Genomic DNA, 22854 nt, shown 5'->3' on the forward strand with positions numbered 1-22854 from the left:
TAATAAAGACATACCCAAGACTGAGTAATTTATAAAGAAAGATGTTTAATGGACTCACAGTTCTAAGTGGCTGGGGAAGCCTGACAATCATGGCGAAAGGCATGTCTTATATGGTGGCAGCAAGAGAGAAAAACGAGAGCCTAGCAAAAGGCGTTTCCCCTTATCAAACCATCAGATCTCGTGAGACTTATTCACTACCACGAGAACAATATGGGGGAAACCACCCCCATGATTCAATTATCTTCCGCGTGATCCCTCCCATAACATGTGGGAATTATGGGAGCTACAATTCAAGATTAGACTTGGGTGGGGACACAGCCAAAGCATATCGCTATCCCAGGAGTGGGTACACTTTTTCTATAGAAGGCAAGGTAGTACGTATTTTAGGTATTGCAGGGCACATACTGTCTGTCACAGCTACTCAGGACTGCCCTGTGCTAAAGCAGCCAAGGAGAACATGTCAACAAATGAGCATGGCTATGTACCAATAAAACTTTATTAACAAAAACCTGCATCAGCCCTGCTAATCCTGAGCTCCCTTGTCCCTGAGATTTCTATTGGTGACACAATTATGCCTTTAGTCAAGAAGGCAAAGGGGGATGTCTTGTCCAAAAGGTTGGCTTCTAGCAGACCTGTGAGAGGATAATGGAGGAGCAATGAGTGGGAAGGGGGACAGGAAACAGAAATTCTGCCTCTGAAATATAGATGGGTTTAGATAGAGCCATATTTCCCAGCTTATCTTCCTCAGACCCCATGCAGCTGTCATGTATAAGAATGCAAAGTTGGCCGGGTGCAGTGGCTCACGCCTGTCATCCCAGCACTTCGGGAGACTGAGGTGGACGGATCACCCAAGGTCAGGAGTTCTAGACCAGCCTTTCCAACATGGTGAAGCCCCATCTCTACTGAAAATACAAAACTTAGCTGGGTGTGGTGGCGCATACTTGTAATCCCAGCTACCCAGGAAGCTGAGGCAGAAGAATTGCTTGAACTTAGGAGGTGTAGGTTGCAGTGAGCTGAGATGGCAGCATTTCGCTCCAGCCTGGGTGACGGAGCGAGACTCAAATTGGCAGCATTTCGCTCCAGCCCGGGTGACGGAGCGAGACTCTAAATAAATAAATAAATAAATAAATAAATAAATAAAGCAAGACTCTGTCTCAAAAAATAAATCAATAAAATAAAATTTTAAAAAATGCGAGACTCTGTCTAAATAAATAAAGAAAGAAAGAAAGAAAGAAAGCAAGACTCTGCCTCAAAAAATAAATCAATAAAATAAAATTTAAAAAAATGTGAAGTCCTGGGCACCACCAGCCCAAGCCTAGTGAACCGTTAGCTCAGAAGTGGGGCCAGGGAATCTGCATTTCAAATGGCTAATTTGAAATGTAAAAAATAATACAAGTTTGAATTGCAATACAGAAAGACACCCCAGTTCAGGATCATTTACTTGGCAAAGGCCACTGTCCTCAGAAGTACCCAACCAGGAGGGAAGAGACAGAGAGGGGATGGGGTGAGGGGCATGCCTGGGTGTTTTCTAGGCCACTGAATGTCATCACCCTTTCTCTTCTGGGAAAAGCGCTCTAATTACCTGCATCGACAAGTGCTCCAGGTCTCCAGGCAGTACAGCAATGTCCGTGTCACCCCCTGGAGAATGGCCACCATCTGGGGGGGAGCCAGCCTCCTCTCCACCTACCTGCAAAGCATGCGGGACCTCCTGGAGATGACCGACTGGCCCTGGGACTTCTTCATCAACCTCAGTGCGGCCGACTACCCCATCAGGTAAGGCAGCTAAGGGCCCCAAACCAGCCTCATCTGACGTCCTGCTCTGGCTGGTCTTGGCTGGGAACCCATGAGGCAGAAGGAGACCGACACATAGTCTCCACAGGATCTCTCAGGATAGGATTCTGATTGGACCTGAGAATCACTGATTCATTCACTCACTCATTCACGCATTCAACAGATACAGACTGTGCACATGGTTTTCCCAGCTCTGTTCGCTGATATACCAGTGCACTAAACAGACAAACTCCAACCCGCATGGGGCTTTGTATTAGGGTTCTCTAGAGGGACAGAACTAACAGGATAGATGTATATATAAAGGGGAGTTTATTAAGGAGTATTGACTCATATAATCACAAGGTGAGGTCTCACAATAGGCCATCTTCAAGCTGAAGAGCAAAGAAGCCAGTCCGAGTCTCAAAACCTCAAAAGCAGGGAAGCCGACAGTGCAGCCTTCAGTCTGTAGTCGAAGGCCCAAGGATCCTAAAGCTGGAGAACTTGGAGTCTGATGTTCAAAGGCAGGAAGCCTCCAGCACGAGAGAAAGACGTAGGCCGGGAGACTCAGCCAGTCTATTCCTTCCATGTTCTGCCTGCTTTTGTTCTGGCCATGCTGGCAGCTGATTAGATGGTGCCCACCCAGATTGAGGGGGGGTCTGCCTTTCCCAGTCCACTGACTCAAATGTTAATCTCCTTTGGCAACACCCTCCCAGACGTGGCCAGAAACAATACTTTGCATCCTTCAGTCCATCAGGTTGACACTCAATAGTAACCATCACAAGCTTCCATTCAAGTAGGGAGACATACAACAAAATGAGTTAAATGATGTCTTAGAAAAATAAAGCACAGGGCGAAAGTAGGGGAGAGTTGTAATTTTACCAACGGTGACCTGGAAGGTTTTCGCGGATGAGAACAGAAGAAGATGAAAAAGAGAGTGACACCTACAGAGAAAGTGGTCCAGGCAGGAGGAAAGGCAGGGGCTGAGCCCAGAGATGGGTCCAGGCTTGGCTTGTGTGAGGAACAGCCGGGCTCAGTGGAGCTGTAACAGAGTAAGTGAGGGGTAGCGTAACAAGAGATATAAAGGCAGAGAGTAATTTGAGGCCAGATGGTGGTGATCCTAGAATTTGGCTGTTAGTCCAAGCAAGATGGAAGCCACTGGCATGATACTTTGAATGATATTGTGAACGATGTATGTATGTATGTGTGTATATGTGTGTATGTATATATATGAGAGACAGAGTCTCACTCTGTCACCCAGGCTGGAGTGCAGTGGTGTGATCTCAGCTCACTGCAGCCTCCACCCACCAGGTTCAAATGATTCTCCTACCTCAGCCTCCCACGTAGCTGGGACTACAGGCACCCATCAACACACCTGGCTAATTTTTGTATTTTTAATAGAGATGGTGTTTCACCATGTTGGGCAGGCTGGTCTCAAACTGCTGGCCTCAGGTGATGTGCCTGTCTTGGCCTCCCAAAGTGCTGGGATTATAGGTGTGAGCCATTGTGCCAGGCTGATATTTTCTCTCAGGAGGGCAGCTTTTTCCTTTGACTGTGTTTTCCATCTGGATTCGCTGACAAGTGTGAAAAGGCAAGTGTATGGGAGTGAAGAGAGGATCTTCCTCCCTCTAATGGCACAAGGCCGTAGGGTACAGCATTCCCAGGAGATCTAGATGAAGGAGTCCTAAAAAAGATAAAACTTTTATTAAGGCAACTTTCAAACACGCACAAGAGTACCAAGAATAGTGTAATGCACTCCCACATAGATGTCACCCAGGTTAATTCATGGCCATTTTTCTTGTGTCTGGACTTTCATCCTCTTCCCCCAGCAGTGGATTATTTTGAAAGAAATATAAGATGTCATATAATTATATCTCTAAATATTTCAGTATATATCTAGAAAAGATAAGATCTCTTTTTTAAGACAGCATCACAATGATGCTTATGCCTAAAATATTAGCAGGCAGGTTTTAATGGCATCAAATATCTAGGTCACATATTCTCAAGAGTTTGAGTTTTGAATCAGAACCCAAAAAAGGTACAAGCGTGGAAGGAAGGCCTCTCTTTAAAGCTACAAGCAGCTTCTTTCTTCTTCACAGCATGGTCGTTGGGGGTCTTCTTCAGTCCTGGGCTTGGGGGCATCCCCCCTCCATCTGCTGGGAGACCCTAGACTGTAGAAGGTGCTGGGGAGGCACACTCTCTGGTCAGTTTGAACGGGGTACACCTGACACCCTTGAACCTGAGAAAAATGACGGGCACTAGAAAGACAACTGTTTTCCTTTGTCCATAGGACAGAGGGATAGATGGGAATGGTTACAGAACATTACTGGTAGAGTTGTACTTACCACAATTGTGTTCATTTGTTCAACAAACATTTGCTGAGCAACTGCCGTGCTGCGTGCTAAGTAGTACATTTTGTGAACAAAAGCAATGCAGCTTCCTGTACTTCTCCCCTGCTCATGGAATGTGTATCCTAGATGAGAAGATGGGGCTAGATGATCATGCCAAAGACACATCAAGCAAGGTGTGAACAAGCCATAAAGAAAGGAAGATGTGGGCTGGGTGCGGTGGGTCATCTCTGTAATCCCAGCACTTTGGGAGGCCAAGGTGGGTGGATCAGAAGGTCAGGAGTTCAAGACCAGCCTGGCCAAGATGGTGAAACCCTGTCTCTACTAAAAAATATAAAAATGAGCTGACCTCGGTGGTGCATGCCTGTAATCCCACCTACTCAGGAGGTTGGGACAGGAGAATCACTTGAACCCGGGAGGCGGAGGTTGCATTGAGTCAAGATCGCGCCACTGTACTCCAGCCTGGCAACACAGCAAGACTCTGTCTCAAAACACCAAAAAAAAAAAAAAAAAAAAGGAAGATGTGGGAGTGGGGAAAAACTCGAGGGCCATAATCAGGAGGTCAGAAGGGCCTCTGAATATTCAGCTTTGAACCGAGACCTAGAGGACAAGAAGGGATCCCCTGGGAAGGAAATGTGAAAGAGATCCTTCTAGACTGGGATTTGTAGCAGTGGCACTGCTGATGTTTGGGGATGGATAATTCTTTGCTGTGGGTGCCGTCCTGTGCTTTGTAGGATGCGTAGCAGCATCTCTGGCCTCTGCCCACCAGATGCCAGGGCCACACCCTGCCCACCTGTGCCAACCACAGATGTCTCCAGACATTGACACATGACCTCTGGGAGCTAAAATTGCCTCCACTTGAGAACCACCATTTCTTATAGACGGAACAGCCTGGGCACAATGTAGCACAGAAACAAACTTGTTGCGTTTGAGAAATTTAAACAATGGATAGAGTTATAATAAAACAATGAGGAGAAATGAGTTTAGACAAGTACATGGCAAGGAGGGGTTAGAACATTCCTTCTCCATCTTTCATGGAAGGAATGAGTTTGGAAATGTCCCAAAATGCTGAGCATAGCAGCAAGTGTGGCAAACACTTGCTTCCACCCTTACAATAAACCTGTTTTACAGAGGGACAAACTAAGGCCCCGTGTCATGTGATGAATGCATGGCGGAGTGGGGATTAGAACCAGTTTCGTCTGGTTGCAAAGTTGGTATTCTTTCTGACTTGAAGTCGGCCTCTTAGGGAACTCAGCAGAACTGGACTATCAGGATGGCCCCAGGCCACCTTGAAAGCACAGAAGGAAACAGTCCCACCCCATGAGCTTGTGGCTGGGCAGAATAGTGGTTAGACTGCCTTGCAGCAGGGATGTCCAGGATGGTCGTAGGAGGACCCCCGTTGTCTGTTCCTGAGTGGTAAGGGCTATGCTCAAATTCCCACATTCTTCCTTCTCTGGATTCCCATCGGAGGCCTCAGAGGTCATGCCAGGCTAGGTTGGGGACCTGCATTAAGCCGGAGACCTCTTGAGGCCAGGTAGGCATGCGCGTTGCTGCCCCCTGGAGGCCACTGTTGGCTTGCTTTGCGTGGCCACTTCCCTGAAAGAATCCAGCTCCGCTCAGCACCCAGGAGGCTGAGTGCCTGCGCTCAAACTGCTTAATGCTCGAATCCGAATTCTGCCACTTAGCTAGTAGCGTAACCTCAGGCAAGTAAATCCAATTTCTGTGAAATTGGGATATAATAATAGAACCTAGCAGCCTGTTGGACACTTGGAAGGTGCTCAATGAATGTCAGCCATTTATACGTAAGGTACATCCAAGGTCTCATCTTGTATCTCTGAGAGGTCCCGAAATCATTTCTCAGGCCATGCGTGCAACCTATTTTGGAGTTCAGAGAAGAGAGTTGTCTTATTTGTGGCTTTTTTGCTTTAGTGCCCCAGGTCACTCTGTATCTCTTGGCCTTTCTCATCCTCTTCCTCTACTTCACTGATCTCATTTCCATGGTGTCTCCCATGAATTCCTTTGCCCACTCTTCTTTGCCAGCCTCATAGCCAGAGGCACTTTATGCATCAAGCACTGCTGGTTCCTCTTGCTGTTGTTTTCATGAAGTTGCCCTACACAAAAACATATGAATTTTGCAGATGAATGGTTTCATCCTGGGCAATGCTGATAAGTTTTCAGTTTCCATCTGCCGCCCCATCTGTAGCTTCCAAAACCACTACTTCTCCCATCCCAGGAAGAATGAGCAAACTCAGGAGTCTTCTCAAAGGGGCGATAGTGCCCAAGTCAGGCACTTCTAAGAGGCACTGAAAACTTGGGGGATACTTAAGGGCCCAGCCAGCCCGGCGTGGCCGCTGTGAGCAGCTCTGTGATTTGACATCACCTCCCTGTGTCCCCTGCACAACCTTCACTGTGGAGGGTGCAGGGGAGCAGGCAGATTCTTCCTCTCTTAGATATTAACGATGCACTGGTCTTTACTGGTCACTAGCCTTGTTTGGGCCCTGGACACAGACATGCTGGTTTCAGGTGCTGCCTCACCACCAGCTGGCCATGTGGATCAGCACGAGTTGCTTCAACTTCCTGCATCTCAAATTCTCCACCTTAAAATAAACACAATATTAGTGCCCGTTTCACAGGGCTCTTAGGAAGTTTCTGTGAAATCTTGCATGATAAGGACCTACTGCGGTGTCTAATGATAGAAAGTGGTTGATAAATACACGCTGTTATTGTAGCCATGGAGTAATTTGGACATTTTAGGTGGGACTTAGGCATCCTAAGTCCTTAGACGTCCTAAGATGTATCCTAAAAATATAAAAATGAGCCAGGCACGGTGGTGCATGCCTGTAATGCCACCTACTCGGGAGGCTGGGGCAGGAGAATCGCTTGAACCCAGGAGGCGGAGGTTGCTGTGAGCTGAGATCGCGCCACTGTATTCCAGCCTGGTGACGTAGCTAGACTCCGTCTCAAAAAAAAAAACAAAACAAAAAAAACAAAAAGAAGATGTGAGAGTGGAGAAAAACTCTAGTGCCCGTCATTTTTCTTAGGTTCACGGGTGTCAGGTGTACCCCGTTCAAACTGACCAGAGAGTGTGCCTCCCCAGCGCCTTCTACAGTCTAGGGTCTCCCAGCAGATGGGGGGATGCCCCCAAGCCCAGGACTGAAGAAGGCCCCCAACGACCATGCTGTGAAGAAGAAAGAAGCTGCTTGTAGCTTTAAAGAGAGGCCTTCCTTCCACGCTTGTACCTTTTTTGGGTTCAATTCAAAACTCAAACTCTTGGGAATATGTGACCTAGATATTTGATGCCATTAAAACCTGCCTGCTAATATTTTAGACATCTAAGTCCTGCCTAAAATGCCCAAATCACTCCATGGCTACAAGTAACCTTGGGACTTGAGTTACTTTCCCTTTTCTCTTTGATAGAGTTAAAAGAGTAGTAAAGTATTTCTTGAACTCACATCTCTGTCAAAAGAGGGAAAAGTAGCCAAGCATGGTGGCGCACAACTGTAATCCCAGGACTTTGGGAGGCCGAGGCAGGTGAATCACTTGAGGTTACGGGTTTGAGACCAGCTTGGCCAACATGATGAAACCCCATCTCTACTAAAAATACAAAAAATAGCCAGGTATGGTGTGCGCACCTGTAACCCCAGCTACTCAGGAGGCTGAGGCATGAGAATCACTTGAACCTGGGAGGCAGAAAGAAAGAGAGAGAGAGGGAGGGAGGGAGGGAGGGAGGGAGAAAGGAAAAAAGAAAGGAAGGAAGGGAAAAAGGAAGGAAGGAAGGAAAGAAGAAAGAAGAAGGAAGGAAGGAGGGAAAAGCAAAGATAGGCTGTGAAGACTGAATGTTTCAAGAAAAACAGAATAGAACCAATTCATTTGTGGACATAAAGAATATTCCTGAACTTGGCATATGCAAGCTGAGAAGCCAAGAGTGTTTAGAGACTCTAGGTGTTCCTGCTCTGCTGTTGACATGACTTCCTGGTCCACGTAGGCTCCGGTTGGAGCTGGTTGTGTACCCAACACGTGGATGTAAGTGGAAAATGGATACTTTCAAACTCTGAGGCCCTGATAGGTCTTGAATCCTCAAAAGGTATGATGGTTTTATTTGTATGTTCTATTTACTGAGGCAGGGAATTACACCTGGCATACTTTAGATTGGCTGCAGGAAGAGATGAAGCCAGTAGCACTTTGTCCTGTTTCTTGGTTTGGACTTGTAGTAAGAGACCTTGGCTGGCTGCGGTGGCTTGTGCCTGTAATACCACCAGCACTTTGGGAGGCCGAGGCAGGTAGATCACCTGAGGTCAGGAGTTCGAGACCAGCCTGGCCAATATGGTGAAACCCCATCTCTACTAAAAATACAAAAATTAGCTGGGTGTGGTGGTGGGCGCCTGTAGACCCAGCTACTTGGGCGGCTGAGTCAGGAGAATTGCTCGAACCCAGAAGGCGGAGGTGGCAGTGAGCTGAGATCACGACATTGTACTCCAGCCTGGGCAACAGGAATGAAACTCCATCTCAAAAAAAAAAAAAAAAGAGAGACCTCATGCATCACACTGTGTCTTTCCCTAAGGCCAGTGTCTTGGGGCAACTCAGATGTAAAGAGAGGAGGGTTGAGTGTGTCCTTTACCTCTCCCAGGGTTCACATTCCGTCTGTGGTGTGTACACATATGTGTGCACACAGGGGGCAGTGTATGTGTACAGAAACCACCAGGCAGGGGAATCCATGTTGACATTTTCCTGCTACTTCTGCCTCTTGGGTATCCACAGCAACAAAGTCCAAACTATCAGGGCCCACCACATGGACATGTAAGTTACATTAACCGCAGATCCAAATGTCTGTCTTGAGATACTACCAGAGCTGCGGGCTGTCAGTGGGAGAGAGCTGCTCTGCGGTGCCTCAGTGGGAAACACCAGCTGGTAAAGACCGGAGTAGGTGGCCAGGGCTTCTCTACAATCTCCCAAAGACCAGAGTTTATATGGGACCAGGCCAGCAAGACTAAGCCCCAGAGTAACAGCGCGGACACTTACTGCACACCTACTGTGTGCTGGGCCCTCTTCAGGGCCCTTTACCACATATTTTGTCTTAATCCCCATCCCCCAAAACACAACTGCTACTGGGTAAGTAAGTTTAGAGAAATTAGTATTAAAACAGAGCAGAGGAAGCTTTGCAGGGAGCCAAGGCCTTGATAATGTTCAGCACAGATGCCAGTCACTCTGGGATTTGAAATGAAGTTGAGCAGTATGGAAGTCCAAGCATCCGTGTACAATCACTCCTGGACTTTTCATCCCTTTAGTCTGCTTAAGTGGGACCCGAATGGATCAAAGAATTCCTGTAGTTAAGACCATGCGACAACTACAGTGAATGTATATGTAGCATTTCGTACATTCCTAGCGTTATTTTAAGTGCTTTACAATTCAAGGGTGTCCAAGGGAGAGAATACAGTTATGGCTCCTCAGTTTCTTTTCCTGGCTGGGCCAGTAAAGCCTTTCCTTGTCCCTCTTTTCTGCTCATCACTAGAGACAGAAACTAAAAACCATGGCTTTAGGCTGCTAAAAGCCTAAAACAAAAAAACAAAACAGAACAGAACCACCAGATAAGGTAGGTTGGACAAGCTGGTTTACATTATTTTGACAGCAACTCTGAAGTATGCACTCTTGATATCCCCATTTTTCAGATGAAGAAAGTGAGGTACAGAAATGTTAAGAAACTTGAACCCAAGGCTATGGCCAGTAAACTGTAGAACCACGATCTTTTTTTTTTTTTTTTTTTTTTTGGAAACTGGGGTGAAATTTATGTAACATAAAATTAACCACTTTTAATTGTTGAATGGCATTCAGTACATTCACAGTGTCAGACAACCGTACCCTCCCTCTAATCCTAAACATTTTCATCATCCCAAAAGAAAACCGTGTACCCATTAAGCAGTCACTTCCCAAAGACGTCTCCCCAGTCTCTGCGACCACTAATCTCCTTTCTGTATATGTGGACTTGATTTGCCTATTCTTGACATTTTTATCTATTTGTTTTGAGATGGAGCCTCCCCTCTTGTTGCCCAGGCTGGAGTGCAGTGGCGCGATCTCGGCTCACTGCAACCTCTGCCTCCCAAGTTCAAGCGATTCTCCTGGCTCAGCCTCCCAAGTAGCTGGGATTACAGGCATGCACCACCACACCTGGCTGATTTTGTGTTTTTAGTGGAGATGGGGTTTCACTGTGTTGGTCAGTCTGGTCTCAAACTCCTGACCTCATGTGATCTACCCGCCTCGGCCTCCCAAAGTGCTGAGATTACAGGTGTGAGCCGCTGCGCCCAGCCTATTCTAGACATTTTATATAAATGCCGTTACATAGTATATGACATTTGCTGACCTGCTTCTTTCACTTAGCTTAATATTTTTGAGGTTCCTCTGCATCGTAGCATGTAGCTTCATTCCTTTTTATGACTGATAGTCTATCATGTTGATATACTTGTACCACAATCTTTGTCCAATTGTCAGTCAATATACTCATCATTCTGAAGAGCTTCCCAAAGCCCCTGTCTCCTGGCCATGTTGTATCTGTGCTGTATGCCCTGAATTGAGGACCTCATCTGGTTTAAGAAGATGCAGCTCCATCATATGGGACTCTGCCCAGCAGTGGTGCTGGAGGACTCTTGTTAAGCCGTGATGACTTCTTGGCCATGAGGGATTGTAGATCTGAGCATATTGGCCTGATGACCTTTTCCATTCACACCGGATCTTCTCTACCCATGCTAGCCCCTGGACCTCCGCTGAACGGGAAAGGAACTCCCAGTGATTCTCATTGTCCGGGGAAGATTCAGGTTGAAGATGGAAATGTGGAGGAGTAGAGTGTGAGGTCCAAGCTTCCCTTTTTCCCTTCTCCCTTCTCTCAACACCAAGCCCCTTCTGATGACAATCTTGGGGTGCTCTGGGGAGGAAAGTGCTTAGGTCAGCCCAGTGAAGATACTTCTGTACTCCCACAGATGAGGTCAGGAGTTGGGGCTCCTTCTGACTTTACCCATTCACCCAAAAAAATATTTATTGAGCACCTACTATGTGTTGGACACTGTGCTAAGCAGCAAGTACTCAAAGGTGAGGAAAAACATATCCAGCCCTGCCCTCATCGTGGTGGTCAAGGGTGATGGCTGGAGCCAGTCCACCGGGGTCCAAATTGCAGCTTCTTTATTTACTAGCTGTGTGAAGTTGGATACACCAGTTCCTGTGCCTCAGTTACTTCACCTGTAAAATGGGCATAATAATGGCACCACCCCATAGGGTTGCTTTGAGGGTTAAGTGAGTCCATATATGTAAAGTGCTTAGCACACAGCAGGGGTTATCCTTGTGATAGCCATGGGACACCAAGAATCAATTTTTCTCTCTCCCTCTCTCTCTTTACTCTCTCTTTACTCTCTCTCTTTTCACTCTCTCTCTCTTTACTCTCTCTCTCTGTCTTTTCACTCTCTCTCTCTCTCTGTCTTTTCACTCTCTCTTTTCACTCTGTCACCCAGGCAGGAGTGTGGTGCAATCTCTGCTCATTGCAGCTTCCACCTGTCAGTTCAAGCAATTCTCCTGCCTCAGCCTCCCAAGTAGCTGGGGTTATAGGCACTCTCCATCACATCTGGCTAATTTTTGTATTTTTAGTAGAGACGAGGTTTCACCCTGTTGTCCAAGCTGGCCTCAAACTTCTGACCTCAAGAGATCTGCCCACCTCAGCCTCCCAAAGTGCTGGGATTACAGGTGTGAGCCATTGCGCCCAGCCAAGAATCTATATATTTTTAAAGCGTCCCGCACCCTGCAGGTGATTGTACTAGTGAGAATTGAAATCCACTGGTCCAGGGAGAGAGAGAGAAATCTGTCACATAGTTAGAGACATAAATAAAAGCTACATGCTGTATTGGAAAATGTTAGTCTCAGTACTTCTTGGGAAAGCATATTTGGTGGGCCAACACTCAGATGTTTAGGTGTTACCATCTCCCCTGCATTCTGCTTTCTCAGCAACCAAACCACTTTTGTTCTTTGGGATGTTCAGAGACACATACTCTGCTTTCTGAGATCCCAAAGTTCACGGGTTCGAAACCATCCAACAAAAGCTCCACCCAGATAATGTGTGAGTCTGAAAGGGTATATCTGCTTAGACTGTTGTTCACAAGGAGACTGGAAAAACATGCCAGTAATTTTGCCATTAACAGTTTTGCTTGCCTCTAGTCGCAAAATAAACACATCCTCAGCCCTGTTATTTTTCAGGCTGATGGAGCACACACTCCTGCTTTTGCAGAAATGCAGTTTGCTTCCCTCTTGCCGGTTGTCCTGGGTCTCCTGAGCTGTATTTTAGGCTGAACAGCTCTTTAAGCTTTCTTAAGGCCAGGAGTGACCTAGAGCATCTGCTGGACAAGCAGAGTGAGCCTAAAGTTCTCGGAGTTCTCATGAAAACCAAGGTTCTGCAGAAAGCCGAGAGTGGTCTGTGGGCTTAGGACCTTCTGGGAAGGATGTGATGGAGGACAAGAATTGATGTGACTGCTTCACCCACAGGATGCCATCATTTGGCTTAGAGAACTTTTAGCTGTATTGTTTGTTTGCTTGCTGTTTTATTTGTTTTCTCATTATTTCACAACTGAAAAAAAAAAAAAAGGTTCCGAGTCCTGGGGGAAAATAATGTGATTAGTTCTCTCTTGAGTCGTGTATCCATTCTTTAACTAGCAGAGAATAGAGCACTTTGGCCATTCATTCATTAAATAAATGCTCATTGAGATTCTGCTAGATATTAGGCAATGCTCTAGACCAGCAATGTCCAGTGAAACTTTCTGGGTGATGGAAATGTTCTACAAGTACCATCCAGTAAGGTAGCCGTTAGCCACATGTGGCCATTGACAGCCCGAAACGTGCCTTGTGGGACTGAGGAACTAAATTTAAAATTTGATCTGATTTTAATTTAAATTAAAACCCTGCCCTCATGGACCTTACATTGATGCCATGGGGTACAAACACTTCCACTAGAGAGAATTATATTACTGTTCCCAAAAGAAAAGAGAGTCCAGGCTAAACAGTACAGAAATAAATGTGATCTCTGTCCTCTGCCAATTTGATATCCTCACCAGATCCCAGATTGACCGCACAATGAATTTTGCGCTATGTATTTTCTTCCGAATCCCTCCCTCTCCAGATCTCAGAATTCTCCTTCCTCTTGGCAGCGGCTTTCTATGTGTCTGTGGATGGGATGTTTCCAAACCTGGCATCTTCCTGCCCAATGCATTGAGCATTTTTGCTTATTGGCAACAAGAAAAAGAAAAAAAAAAATCTTTTATGTGACTTTTTCTCCAGTGGCCAAGAGTATGGACGGCATCCATGCTGGGATGCTCCAAGTGCATCCTGGGAATTTGGATGCGAGCCCAGGGTGGTCTACAATGTGGGTGATCTTTATTGTAGAGTCTATTATTCTTCCCTTGCCTGTTCCTTACATCTAACTGCAAGTGAAGATTCTTTTCAAGGGCAATCTGGAGGAACCACATGTGTTAAAAGTGGGATGAGGGAAGAGCATTTCTACCCTTTTAAAAATTGATGAGGGCAAAGATTTGGCTGAGTACAGGACGCAAACGACAGGGTTAAGGTCCGATCGTTAGGCATACAGACTCTGTGGATTATTCTTATTATCATTCAAGTATTTTCTCTCCCTTGCTCCCACCCTGGGTCATTGTCCAGCATGGCCAATAGTAGCCACCTAAAGTAGATGCCTGGGGAAGCCTTTTAAGACCTGCCATACTCCAGTAGCTAATCATATTCACTGATGTTTCTTGACCTCTTACTGTGCATGCGATTCTAGGCCAAGTGATTTCTATGTATTATCTCATGTAATTCTCACAACAATCCCAGAAGGTAGATAGTGTTACTGCATCCCGCTTCGCAGATGAAGAAACCAAGACTGTGAGAAGTAAAGGAATTTTCCCAGTGTCTTACAGCTGGTGGGGATTGGAGCCAACATTTAAATGCATGATTCCTTCATCGCGGGGAGTAGGGGCAGAGAGGAAAGGACCTGAGTTTTTTGCCAACAGGTCATAATTTCACCTGTTAGATCTGGGGTAAAGCCCTCCCATGCGTTTCTCCCCCATCTAAAGCCTTGGTTTCTGTATCTGGATGAGAATCCAGGTATCAAGAGATGAGCAGGGTACATCAGAACCTGAGATCCAGAGTCACCTCATGTTTAGCCAACTGCCACGTTGCCCCCACTTTCTGCTTTAGTCCCCATGGCCTCCCGGTAAGATGACATATAGAATAGCATCAGGACTCAGAGTGTTCAAGTGACTTGCCCAGCGTCACATGACTTGATCGTGGCCAAGCTGGGATTTGAATGCAGGCTCAGCTTACCTTGAAGTTCACCGTGCTTTATGCAATGTGTTGTGTAAGTGGTTGACCCCAGGGAGGGAAAGCCAGTCACCCAAGGATGCCAACGGTAAGATGTGGCTACCCAAGCCAGTGTAGATCCATCTCCAGATGGCCTCTTTCTTTCTCTGATTAATGGAAGATCCAAGCTTTACTGACTGTGTGCTCTAAGTATAGACCTAGGAACCGTCTGTCCTGCATTAGCAAGGACAACCCCAGCCTTCAAATGCCTTTGTAATCCTGTCCCCATTGGACCTCAGACTCTCCATATCTCTCCCCTAACTGGCTATCTGGAATTCTCATTCATTTAAATATTAGCCTAATGCAAGCATAATTAGAAAGGAATGGCATCTGTCCCTCCCCCTACCCCCCACATATGCCTAATTCTTTCAAAGCAAAATCAAAGCAGTGCTGGCGTATTCTACACCATCAAGTCATTCCACTACAGTGTAGAAGCGGTCATGCAGTGTCAGCCTGACCTGGATTTGAATTCTGTTGCTATGAGTTGAACCGTGCCCCACTAAAATTTATATGTTGAAGCTCTAACCCCTGTACTTGGAGATAGGGCCTATAAGGAGGTAATTAAGGTTAAATGAGATCATGAGCATGGAGCCTTGATCCTATAGAAGTACTGTCCTTCTTTATAACAGACACCAGAGAGCTCGCTCTCTCTCTCTTTGCCATGTAAGGACAGAGCAAGAAGGTGGCCTTCTGCAGGCCAGGAAGAGAGCCTTCACCAGAATCAAATTGTCAGGCACTTTGGACTTCCCGGTCTCTAGAACTATGAGAAAATAAATCTCTATTGTTTAACCCACCCAGTTATGGTGTCTTGTTATGGCATCCTGTGCAGACCAAGGTACCTGTCTTCACCCCCTGTATGAGAGCTGTATGCTCTCAAGCAACAAATCCAACCTTTGTGAGTCCATTTTCTCACCTGTAGGAGGAGATGACCATGTTATCCATCAGGGAGCTGTAAAAGGAAGAATAGCCAAGTGGGACTCCAGGCACAGCTTAGCATATTTCAAGGTCTCTGATGACAGCTGGATCAGAGCATGGTGGCTCAGGTCTGGCACCTCCATGTGACCTCCTCTCCACCTTCTTACCATCAAAACATTGGGACCAGGATGCTCAGTCATGCTGATGGGTGCAAAGCGAGGAGAGATGGTTGAGTCCACCAGGGAGACCTTACTGGGCCCACCCCATTGCAGCAAGTGGTTGGTATAACTGGTCTTGGCCCCAAGAGGCTTAAGTACAACCCAGACCTGAGGCAAAAAACATTAAAAAAAAGAAGAAGAAGAAGTGCGATTCATTGTGGGGGGAGGAAGGGTTTCACAGAACAGTTATCTAGCCCACTAGTAACCATGTCTCAAGCAATCTCTCCAGCACTAAGTAATCTTACCCTCAGTTCCTCCTTCCTTTAGGTAAATGCAGGAGAGAGATGGGCAGAGGAGAGTCTGCTATGGGTAGCAGGTTGGAGTGCCCTCCCCAGAGTACTTTCCTCATAAGATTGTTAGAAACATGAGAGATAGTGGAACACAGGACCTCATCCAGAACTGGGCAATTTTTTAACAAGGAAATTGTTTGATGATAATGGTAATGATGACAATGATCATTAATAATCCTGTGTAGTCATTAATTCTGGACAAAAACATGGTCTGGCCTTTTGTGTTCCTCTCCTCCTTTCTTCCTCTTATATGTCTCTATACCTTGTACTAATACAGAAATGCAGATGGGACAGGGGGCACCTGCCTTTGAGGAAGTCTGTTCCTGATGAGAATGAGGAAGGTGGTTACCTTGAGCTTAGCCATCTTTGCCTGTACTCGGGCCCCCATGTTCCCTCCCTGCTGCAAGGCTCTTTGAAGCCCTGGTGTTTATTTGCCTTCTGTACCCCAGTGAGGTGAAACAGCATATTCCATTTCTCAAGTCCATTTCTCCACTTACTTTGGAAAATCAAGTACATTTCTCTAGTTGCTTTTTGAATGCAACTGTAATCCACCTGAAATTTCAAGTGAGAAACTTCCTTCCAATTTCCAACCTCACTGACCCTCACCCCATCCCCAGGCTCCAGTGTGGTGCCTCTGGCCCCTCCCCTGGTAGCCCCAGGCAATGTCAGAAAGTGATTTGGACATCTGGGGCAGGTCAGCTTCCGAGGGAATCATCGTGGAACAAAAGCCAACGCAGAAAGCAAGTTTTCGTGGTTCCTGAGTCTCCCCTGCTGCCTCCTCCCACTCCCACCCAGCTTGGGTGGAGCAGGCCCATGCAGGTCAGATTGAGTATCTCTAGAACTTGGATTCTGGTCTCGGCCCACTGCCTATAAAACCAGTTAATCCCAAAGTGGAGAATGGGAAGGGGAAGGCCATTTGGTGGTACTGACCAGTTTTCCTGTGGTGGGGGATGAAGGGGAATCCCACACTGGTGGTTGTTCTCTTACGGAGAAGGAATGAAAACTGTGCCCCTAAAAGCCACCAACCGTCCTGTGTCCTTTCTCCTCCAGGGAGGGATTCTCCTCGGTGCAATTTAATCGTATTCATCAGTCAACATTACTTGGCAAACCGAGCCAGGGGCACAAACGTTGCCACCCTTTCTCAGTCTAATCGAGCTCTTTGGGATGCTGGAATCTGGTTTAAGGCCAAGCAGAAGCAATTTTTGATTACAGAGTCAATCTTTGTTTAAAAGTTTGCCACCCTGGGGAAGTTTCTAACAAGTTACTTTAAACAATGCATTCTCTGGACACCTACAGCTAAATAGTCCCATTAATCCAAATTGCTTTGCCGGGTTGTGGTGGAACCGTTCAGGAGCTGGGGCAGTGTCTCAGACAGGCTTCATGACAGTGATGGCTGCAGTACCGAGGGGGCACTGCTTTGTCGTGAACTGAGCGACCGGGAGATGGCCCCACCCCTGAGAATTCCCTGCCACTGAGTTTGTGCAGGTGCTGAGTGCTTCTCCCATGGTCTCCTTTAATCTGTCAGCCATCTGGTGAGATGGTACCTTCATTGTCCCCATTTGCAAGAGAAGGGACTTGAGCAGATGCTCAGCTACCCAGAAGTGGAGCTCAGTGGAGCTTAAACCCACCCATGCCCTTAACAACGAGTCAGGGCTTCCCAAGTAGGCCCGTGGGCCGCTTGCAGTATGCAAGTAATTTAAAGAGAAATGCAGGCGAGTCTTCAAAAATGTCCATGTTTATCTATATTAACACATAGAGGGGAATAGGAACATGTTCAGCCCAGATTGTGGAAGCTGAAGTTTCCTTAAAAAGTTGATTTAAATGAGAAAATATTAACAAGGCAACAATACAAGGGGTAAGTGGCTCTTCAGTCATTTGGCAAGTACTTATTGAGTGCCTGCTATACTCCAGCCATTTCTGCTGAGGGTTGGGAATACAGCAGTAAAGAAAGCAAGCACTGTTGTGCACCCTCCATGCTATTTAGAGAAAGAGACAGTAGCGGGTCATATATCAGATAGAAATGAGTACCAGGAAAGCTACTGCATGGAAAGAGGATTGCGGGGGGCAGTCAGGAAGACACTTCTATGAGATGGATATGCCAGAAAGTTATGAGGAAGATTGTGAATGACCCCAAAAAAGAGAGTTATCAGGTGAGGGATCAACAAACTTCTTTTCTAGCTTTTATTTGAGGTTCAGGAGTACATGTGCAGGTTTGTTACATAGGTAAATTGTGTGTCCTGGGGGTTTGGTGTACAGATTATTTCATTCCGGTGATAAACAGAATACCTGATAGGTAGTTTTTCATCCTCACCCTCCCTGCCTCCTCAAGGAGACCCTGGTGTCTGCTGTTCCCTTCTTTGTTTCCATGTGTACTCAATGTTTAGCTCCCACTTACAAGTGAGAATATGTGGTGTTTGGTTTTCTCTTCCTTTGTTAATTCACTTAGGATAAAAGCCTCCAGCTCCATTCATTCAACAAACTTTTTTTTTGAGACAGGGTCTCGTTCTGTCACGCTGGCTGGAGTGCAATGGGACAATCACAGGTCACTGAAGCCTCGACCTCCCGGGCTCAAGTGGTCCTCCCATCTCAGCCTCCTGAGTAGCTGGGATTACAGGCTCATGTCACTACACCTGGCTAATTTTTGTATTTTTTTTTTTTTTTTTTTTTTTTTTTGAGACGGAGTCTCACGCTGTTGCCCAGGCTGGAGTGCAGTGGCGCGATCTCGGCTCACTGCAAGCTCCGCCTCCTGGGTTCACGCCATTCTCCTGCCTCAGCCTCCTGAGTAGCTAGGACTACAGGCGCCTGCCACCGCGCCCGGCTAATTTTTTGTATTTTTAGTAGAGACGGGGTTTCACTGTGGTCTCGATCTCCTGACCTTGTGATCCGCCCGCCTCGGCCTCCCAAAGTGCTGGGATTACAGGCTTGAGCCACCGCGCCCGGCCTAATTTTTGTATTTTTGTAGACATGGGATTTTGCCATGTTGCCCAGGCTAGTCTCAAACTTCTGCACTCAAGCCATTTGCCTGCCTCGACCTCGCAAAGTGCTGGGATTACAGGCATGAGCCACCTCGCCCAGCCTCAAAGTTTTCAATAAAAGGTCAGATAGTAAATATTTTAGGTTTTATGGTATATATATAGTCTCGGAGGATAATGAAACTCTGCCATTGTAACACTAAGGCAGCCATAGACAGTATGTAAATGAATGGACATGACTGTGTTCCAGTAAAATTTTCTTTATAAAAGCAGGTGGCAGGCAATAGTTTGCCCTTGATCATTCTGCCAGATCTGCCGTGTTTGAGATCATGGCCTTGCCCAGAACACATATATCTCAACCCTTTCAAATTTAGTGCCAAACCACTCACCCATCTTCCTAGGCATGGCCTTTGCTTCATTATCTTGGACGATTCTGTCAACCCAGATGGGGTTGAATCTGAATCACAAGTGCTTCAGACTTCAGGACCCTGGATAGAGAATGAGTGATGGAGATCCCCAAGGCCTTCTGGTCTACCTCCCCTAGGCCTTGACCTGGATTTCCACCCAGTCCTGGGTAGCTGAACCTCTTATTAAACAGCAGGCTCCTTTTATTTTATGTTCTCCTAACCTACTTCATGTGCCGTTTCTGACCTTGAGCTGACAAGGAGCACATGAAACACAGCTCACCCATCAGTGTTGCCTGACCAGGGGCGGCTGAGAGGAGACAGGCAGTTTGCACACAGACAATCCTCCGTGGCTATCCAGCCCCGCAGAGTTCCTGCAAGCCAGAGCATACTGTGTTTTCTCACCACCCAGCCTTCTCTGCCTAAACCCAGGATAAATACCCGGTCCTCATTAGCACTGTAATTCACCCTGCACCACCTTCCTCAATCTGAATCAAAAAGGTGAATGTCATTGAATGCTGAGCCTCATTGATTTCAGCACTTACCCCAGGTTTCTGCTCTCCCGCTAGAACCCAGGGCTCGTTTATCTTTCCTTGGTGGACCAGGCAAGTTGCTGACTAATGCCTTAATGCCAGCTAATTCTCAGAGATTTCCCAGAGTCACTGGACACGTGTTCCTCTAGTACTTTCCATAAATCCAGTTGCTCTTGTGTGTCTAGTTTTCTACTGACTCACTGCCTAGATGTGTCTGGGCTCCCCTCCTGTAATTTATCTTGGAAGTCCGTCTCAGGTTGCAATGTTAATTCCGGAAGACAGAGATTTTTAACCTAGGTGATGGCCACAAAATACATTTTAATGAACTATCAGCTGTAGGGCCTCGCTGTGAATTTGTTCATTCATTCATACATTCTAGTCAGTCCACAGATGCTTCTTGGAAACCTACTGTGTACCAGACATTTGCCAGGACCTGGGGTTACAGACACCAATGGAACCATTAACATCGCTGCCTTTGAGGAGTACACAGATTAAGCCATTAAATAATGGCATCTTCATGACATTGTCAGGAAAGAAATTTACATGCATATAATGCAGGAAACAGACATGCATATAACCCTTCTCTTCTAAAAGACCAGGGAAAGCTTCCCTGGAGAAGCACCCATCCCATAACCATGTCTCAAGCAATCTCACTGGCACTAAGTAATCCTACCATCAGTTCCCCCCTCCTTTTAGGTAAAACTAGGAAGGAGATGGGCAGCAGGCTGGAGTGCCCTCTGCCCAGTGGTTTCCTGAGAGTTGAAAGAAGAGGAGGAATTAACTGGGTGAAAAAAAGGGACAGTGAACATTGCAAGGAGAAGGGGCTGTATGCAGAAAGGCACTGAGGCAGGAGACAGCATGGCTTCTGCAGTAAATGAAAAGAGGCTTACGTGGACAGGATGTGGCAAAGGGATACGCCAATAGAAAAGGCCAGAGAGGCAGGTGGGGGCCAGACCCTGAGAGCCAGGTTAAGGAGTCCAAGTTTATCCTATAAGCAATGGGCAGCCTTTGAAAAGTTTCCTATTAGAAAATGCCGTGATGAGATTGCTTCAGTTTATAATCAGTTGCTTGGCAGTGGGAAAAAGAAAGATTAAAAAAAAAAAAAGTGGAAGACTGTACCAGCCTGCTGGAGGAGGGGAAACATATGATAGCTAGTATTTCCGGCTAGTGGATATGTACATTATAGCTCAGGTAATTACTTTGCACCAGGCTAAATGCCTCCTGTTGCTTTGTTGCTATTATTTTCTCTTGATGTTGAGCTTTCCCGCAGCATACCTTATTCTTAGGCTTCGTGGCCCTGGGTTTCCTGGAGAGACGCTGTAAGCTGGATCTGGAACTGGACCTACAAACCTCCTCCTGCTATTCGGCAGGAATTTTCCAAGGCTCAGGCCATCAGGCCAGTGTAGCAAAGCGGTTGAAAGTGTGCACTTGAGGAGGCAGCAGAGCCTGAGTTCAGTTTCCAGCTGTTCTGTTTACTGGCCACGTGACCTTGGGCGCGTTGCTCAACCTATCTCTGCCTCAGTTTTCTCATCTGTAAAATGGGAACCATCAGTTACCTGCCTCAGCCTTTACTGTAAGGATTAAGCTGTGAAATGTACAGCACCTTGCCTGACCCAGAGAAACTGCTCGAGAAACGATGACAGTGATGGTGACCCAAGCTGCCCAGGTGACAGTTCCACAAGTGGAGAGGTGACACCTGTTTTGCTCACCACCGTGTCTTTTATTCCTGGCACAGTGCCTGGCACATAGTGAGAGCTCAGTCAGTACTTAGTGAAGTAAGGCATGAAGGAGCAAATGAGCACTCAGTGTTTGTTCCATGTAACACTGCTGTGGCTGCAGTGACTGTGGTCCTTTATTCCTAGGTGCCATGAGAGTCACTGGTATTTTATTGCATTTTTTTGCGTTCCCCATTTATTTATTTATTTATTTATTTATTTATTTATTTATTTATTTATTTTTTTGAGACGGAGTCTCGCTGTGTCGCCCAGGCTGGAGTGCAGTGGCGCAATCTCAGCTCACTGCAAGCTCCGCCCCCCGGGTTTACGCCATTCTCCCACCTCAGCCTCCGAGTAGCTGGGACTACAGGCGCCCACCACCTCGCCCGGCCAGTTTTTTGTATTTTTAGTAGAGACGGGGTTTCACCGTGTTAGCCAGGATGGTCTGGATCTGCTGACCTCGTGATCCACCCGCCTCGGCCTCCCAAAGTGCTGGGATTACAGACTTAAGCCACTGTGCCCGGCCTACATTCCCCATTTATTAAAAACATCTCTGGGCTTACTCCTAGATTGAGGACCAGTGGAGGGGTTTTGTCTTGACTTACGTCTTTTCACCTAGAGGCATTTTCAGATTTTACCGCCATGAAAATGGAAAACATTCCAAAGAGCTGGAGAGTTTATTTCAAAAGGACAATGAGCCGTGGTAGGTTCTCATGAATCCTAAGGTTGGCTCAGCTGCTTCTGCACGTAAACTGGAGGTGCCTGCACAGATATCAAGGATCTGTGTCTGGGAGCCTGGCAGGCCAGAGGGACATTCACACATCATACCTGTCTGGCTTCCACGCAGCCTGGCAGAAGGTCTGGATCCCATGCAGTCCCTTGATGTCATGGAGCAGATACCTAGTCTGTTCCCATTTTCCTTGAGAGAGGACGGGGAGGTAAGTTCTGCAGGTGTCCACATTCCTTCCCGGTTCCATGACCACGCCTGGTATCCTGTGGGCTCCAGTGGTGATGCGTGTGGACTCTGAGGTCAGATGGTCTGGGTGCAGATCCCTGTTTCTGTTACCTGTGGGCTGTCTAACCTAGGACAAGTCCCTTAACATCTCTGTTCACCTTTCTCTGTAACATGGGTGATAATGATAATACGTACATCATGATGATGTTGGGAAGGCAAACTGAGCTGATATATAACAGGTGCTTCAGCAAGTAACTATTATACCCTATACTTATTATTGTTATTATCATCATGATTATTAGACAAGTTACCCAATTTTCAGAAGTTTGTTCCATTGTAAAATGGAGCTACTGCTGC

The 22854-nt window shown here is 46.6% G+C and overlaps 1 protein-coding gene across 1 annotated transcript in view; it reads left to right on the forward strand.

Annotated features, from left to right (window-relative positions):
- The window catches only part of LOC105464267 (xylosyltransferase 1), a 368404-nt gene that overhangs the window by 274848 nt on the left and 70702 nt on the right, over nucleotides 1-22854 (forward strand). Inside the window, exon 5 of the mRNA XM_011711985.3 lies at nucleotides 1571-1773. Within this exon, the coding sequence (XP_011710287.2) occupies nucleotides 1571-1773 (203 nt within the window). The remainder of the gene's footprint in view (nucleotides 1-1570; nucleotides 1774-22854) is intronic.

The sequence above is a fragment of the Macaca nemestrina genome, chromosome 18 (assembly GCF_043159975.1).
Source record: "Macaca nemestrina isolate mMacNem1 chromosome 18, mMacNem.hap1, whole genome shotgun sequence".
Taxonomy (NCBI): Eukaryota; Metazoa; Chordata; class Mammalia; order Primates; family Cercopithecidae; genus Macaca; species Macaca nemestrina.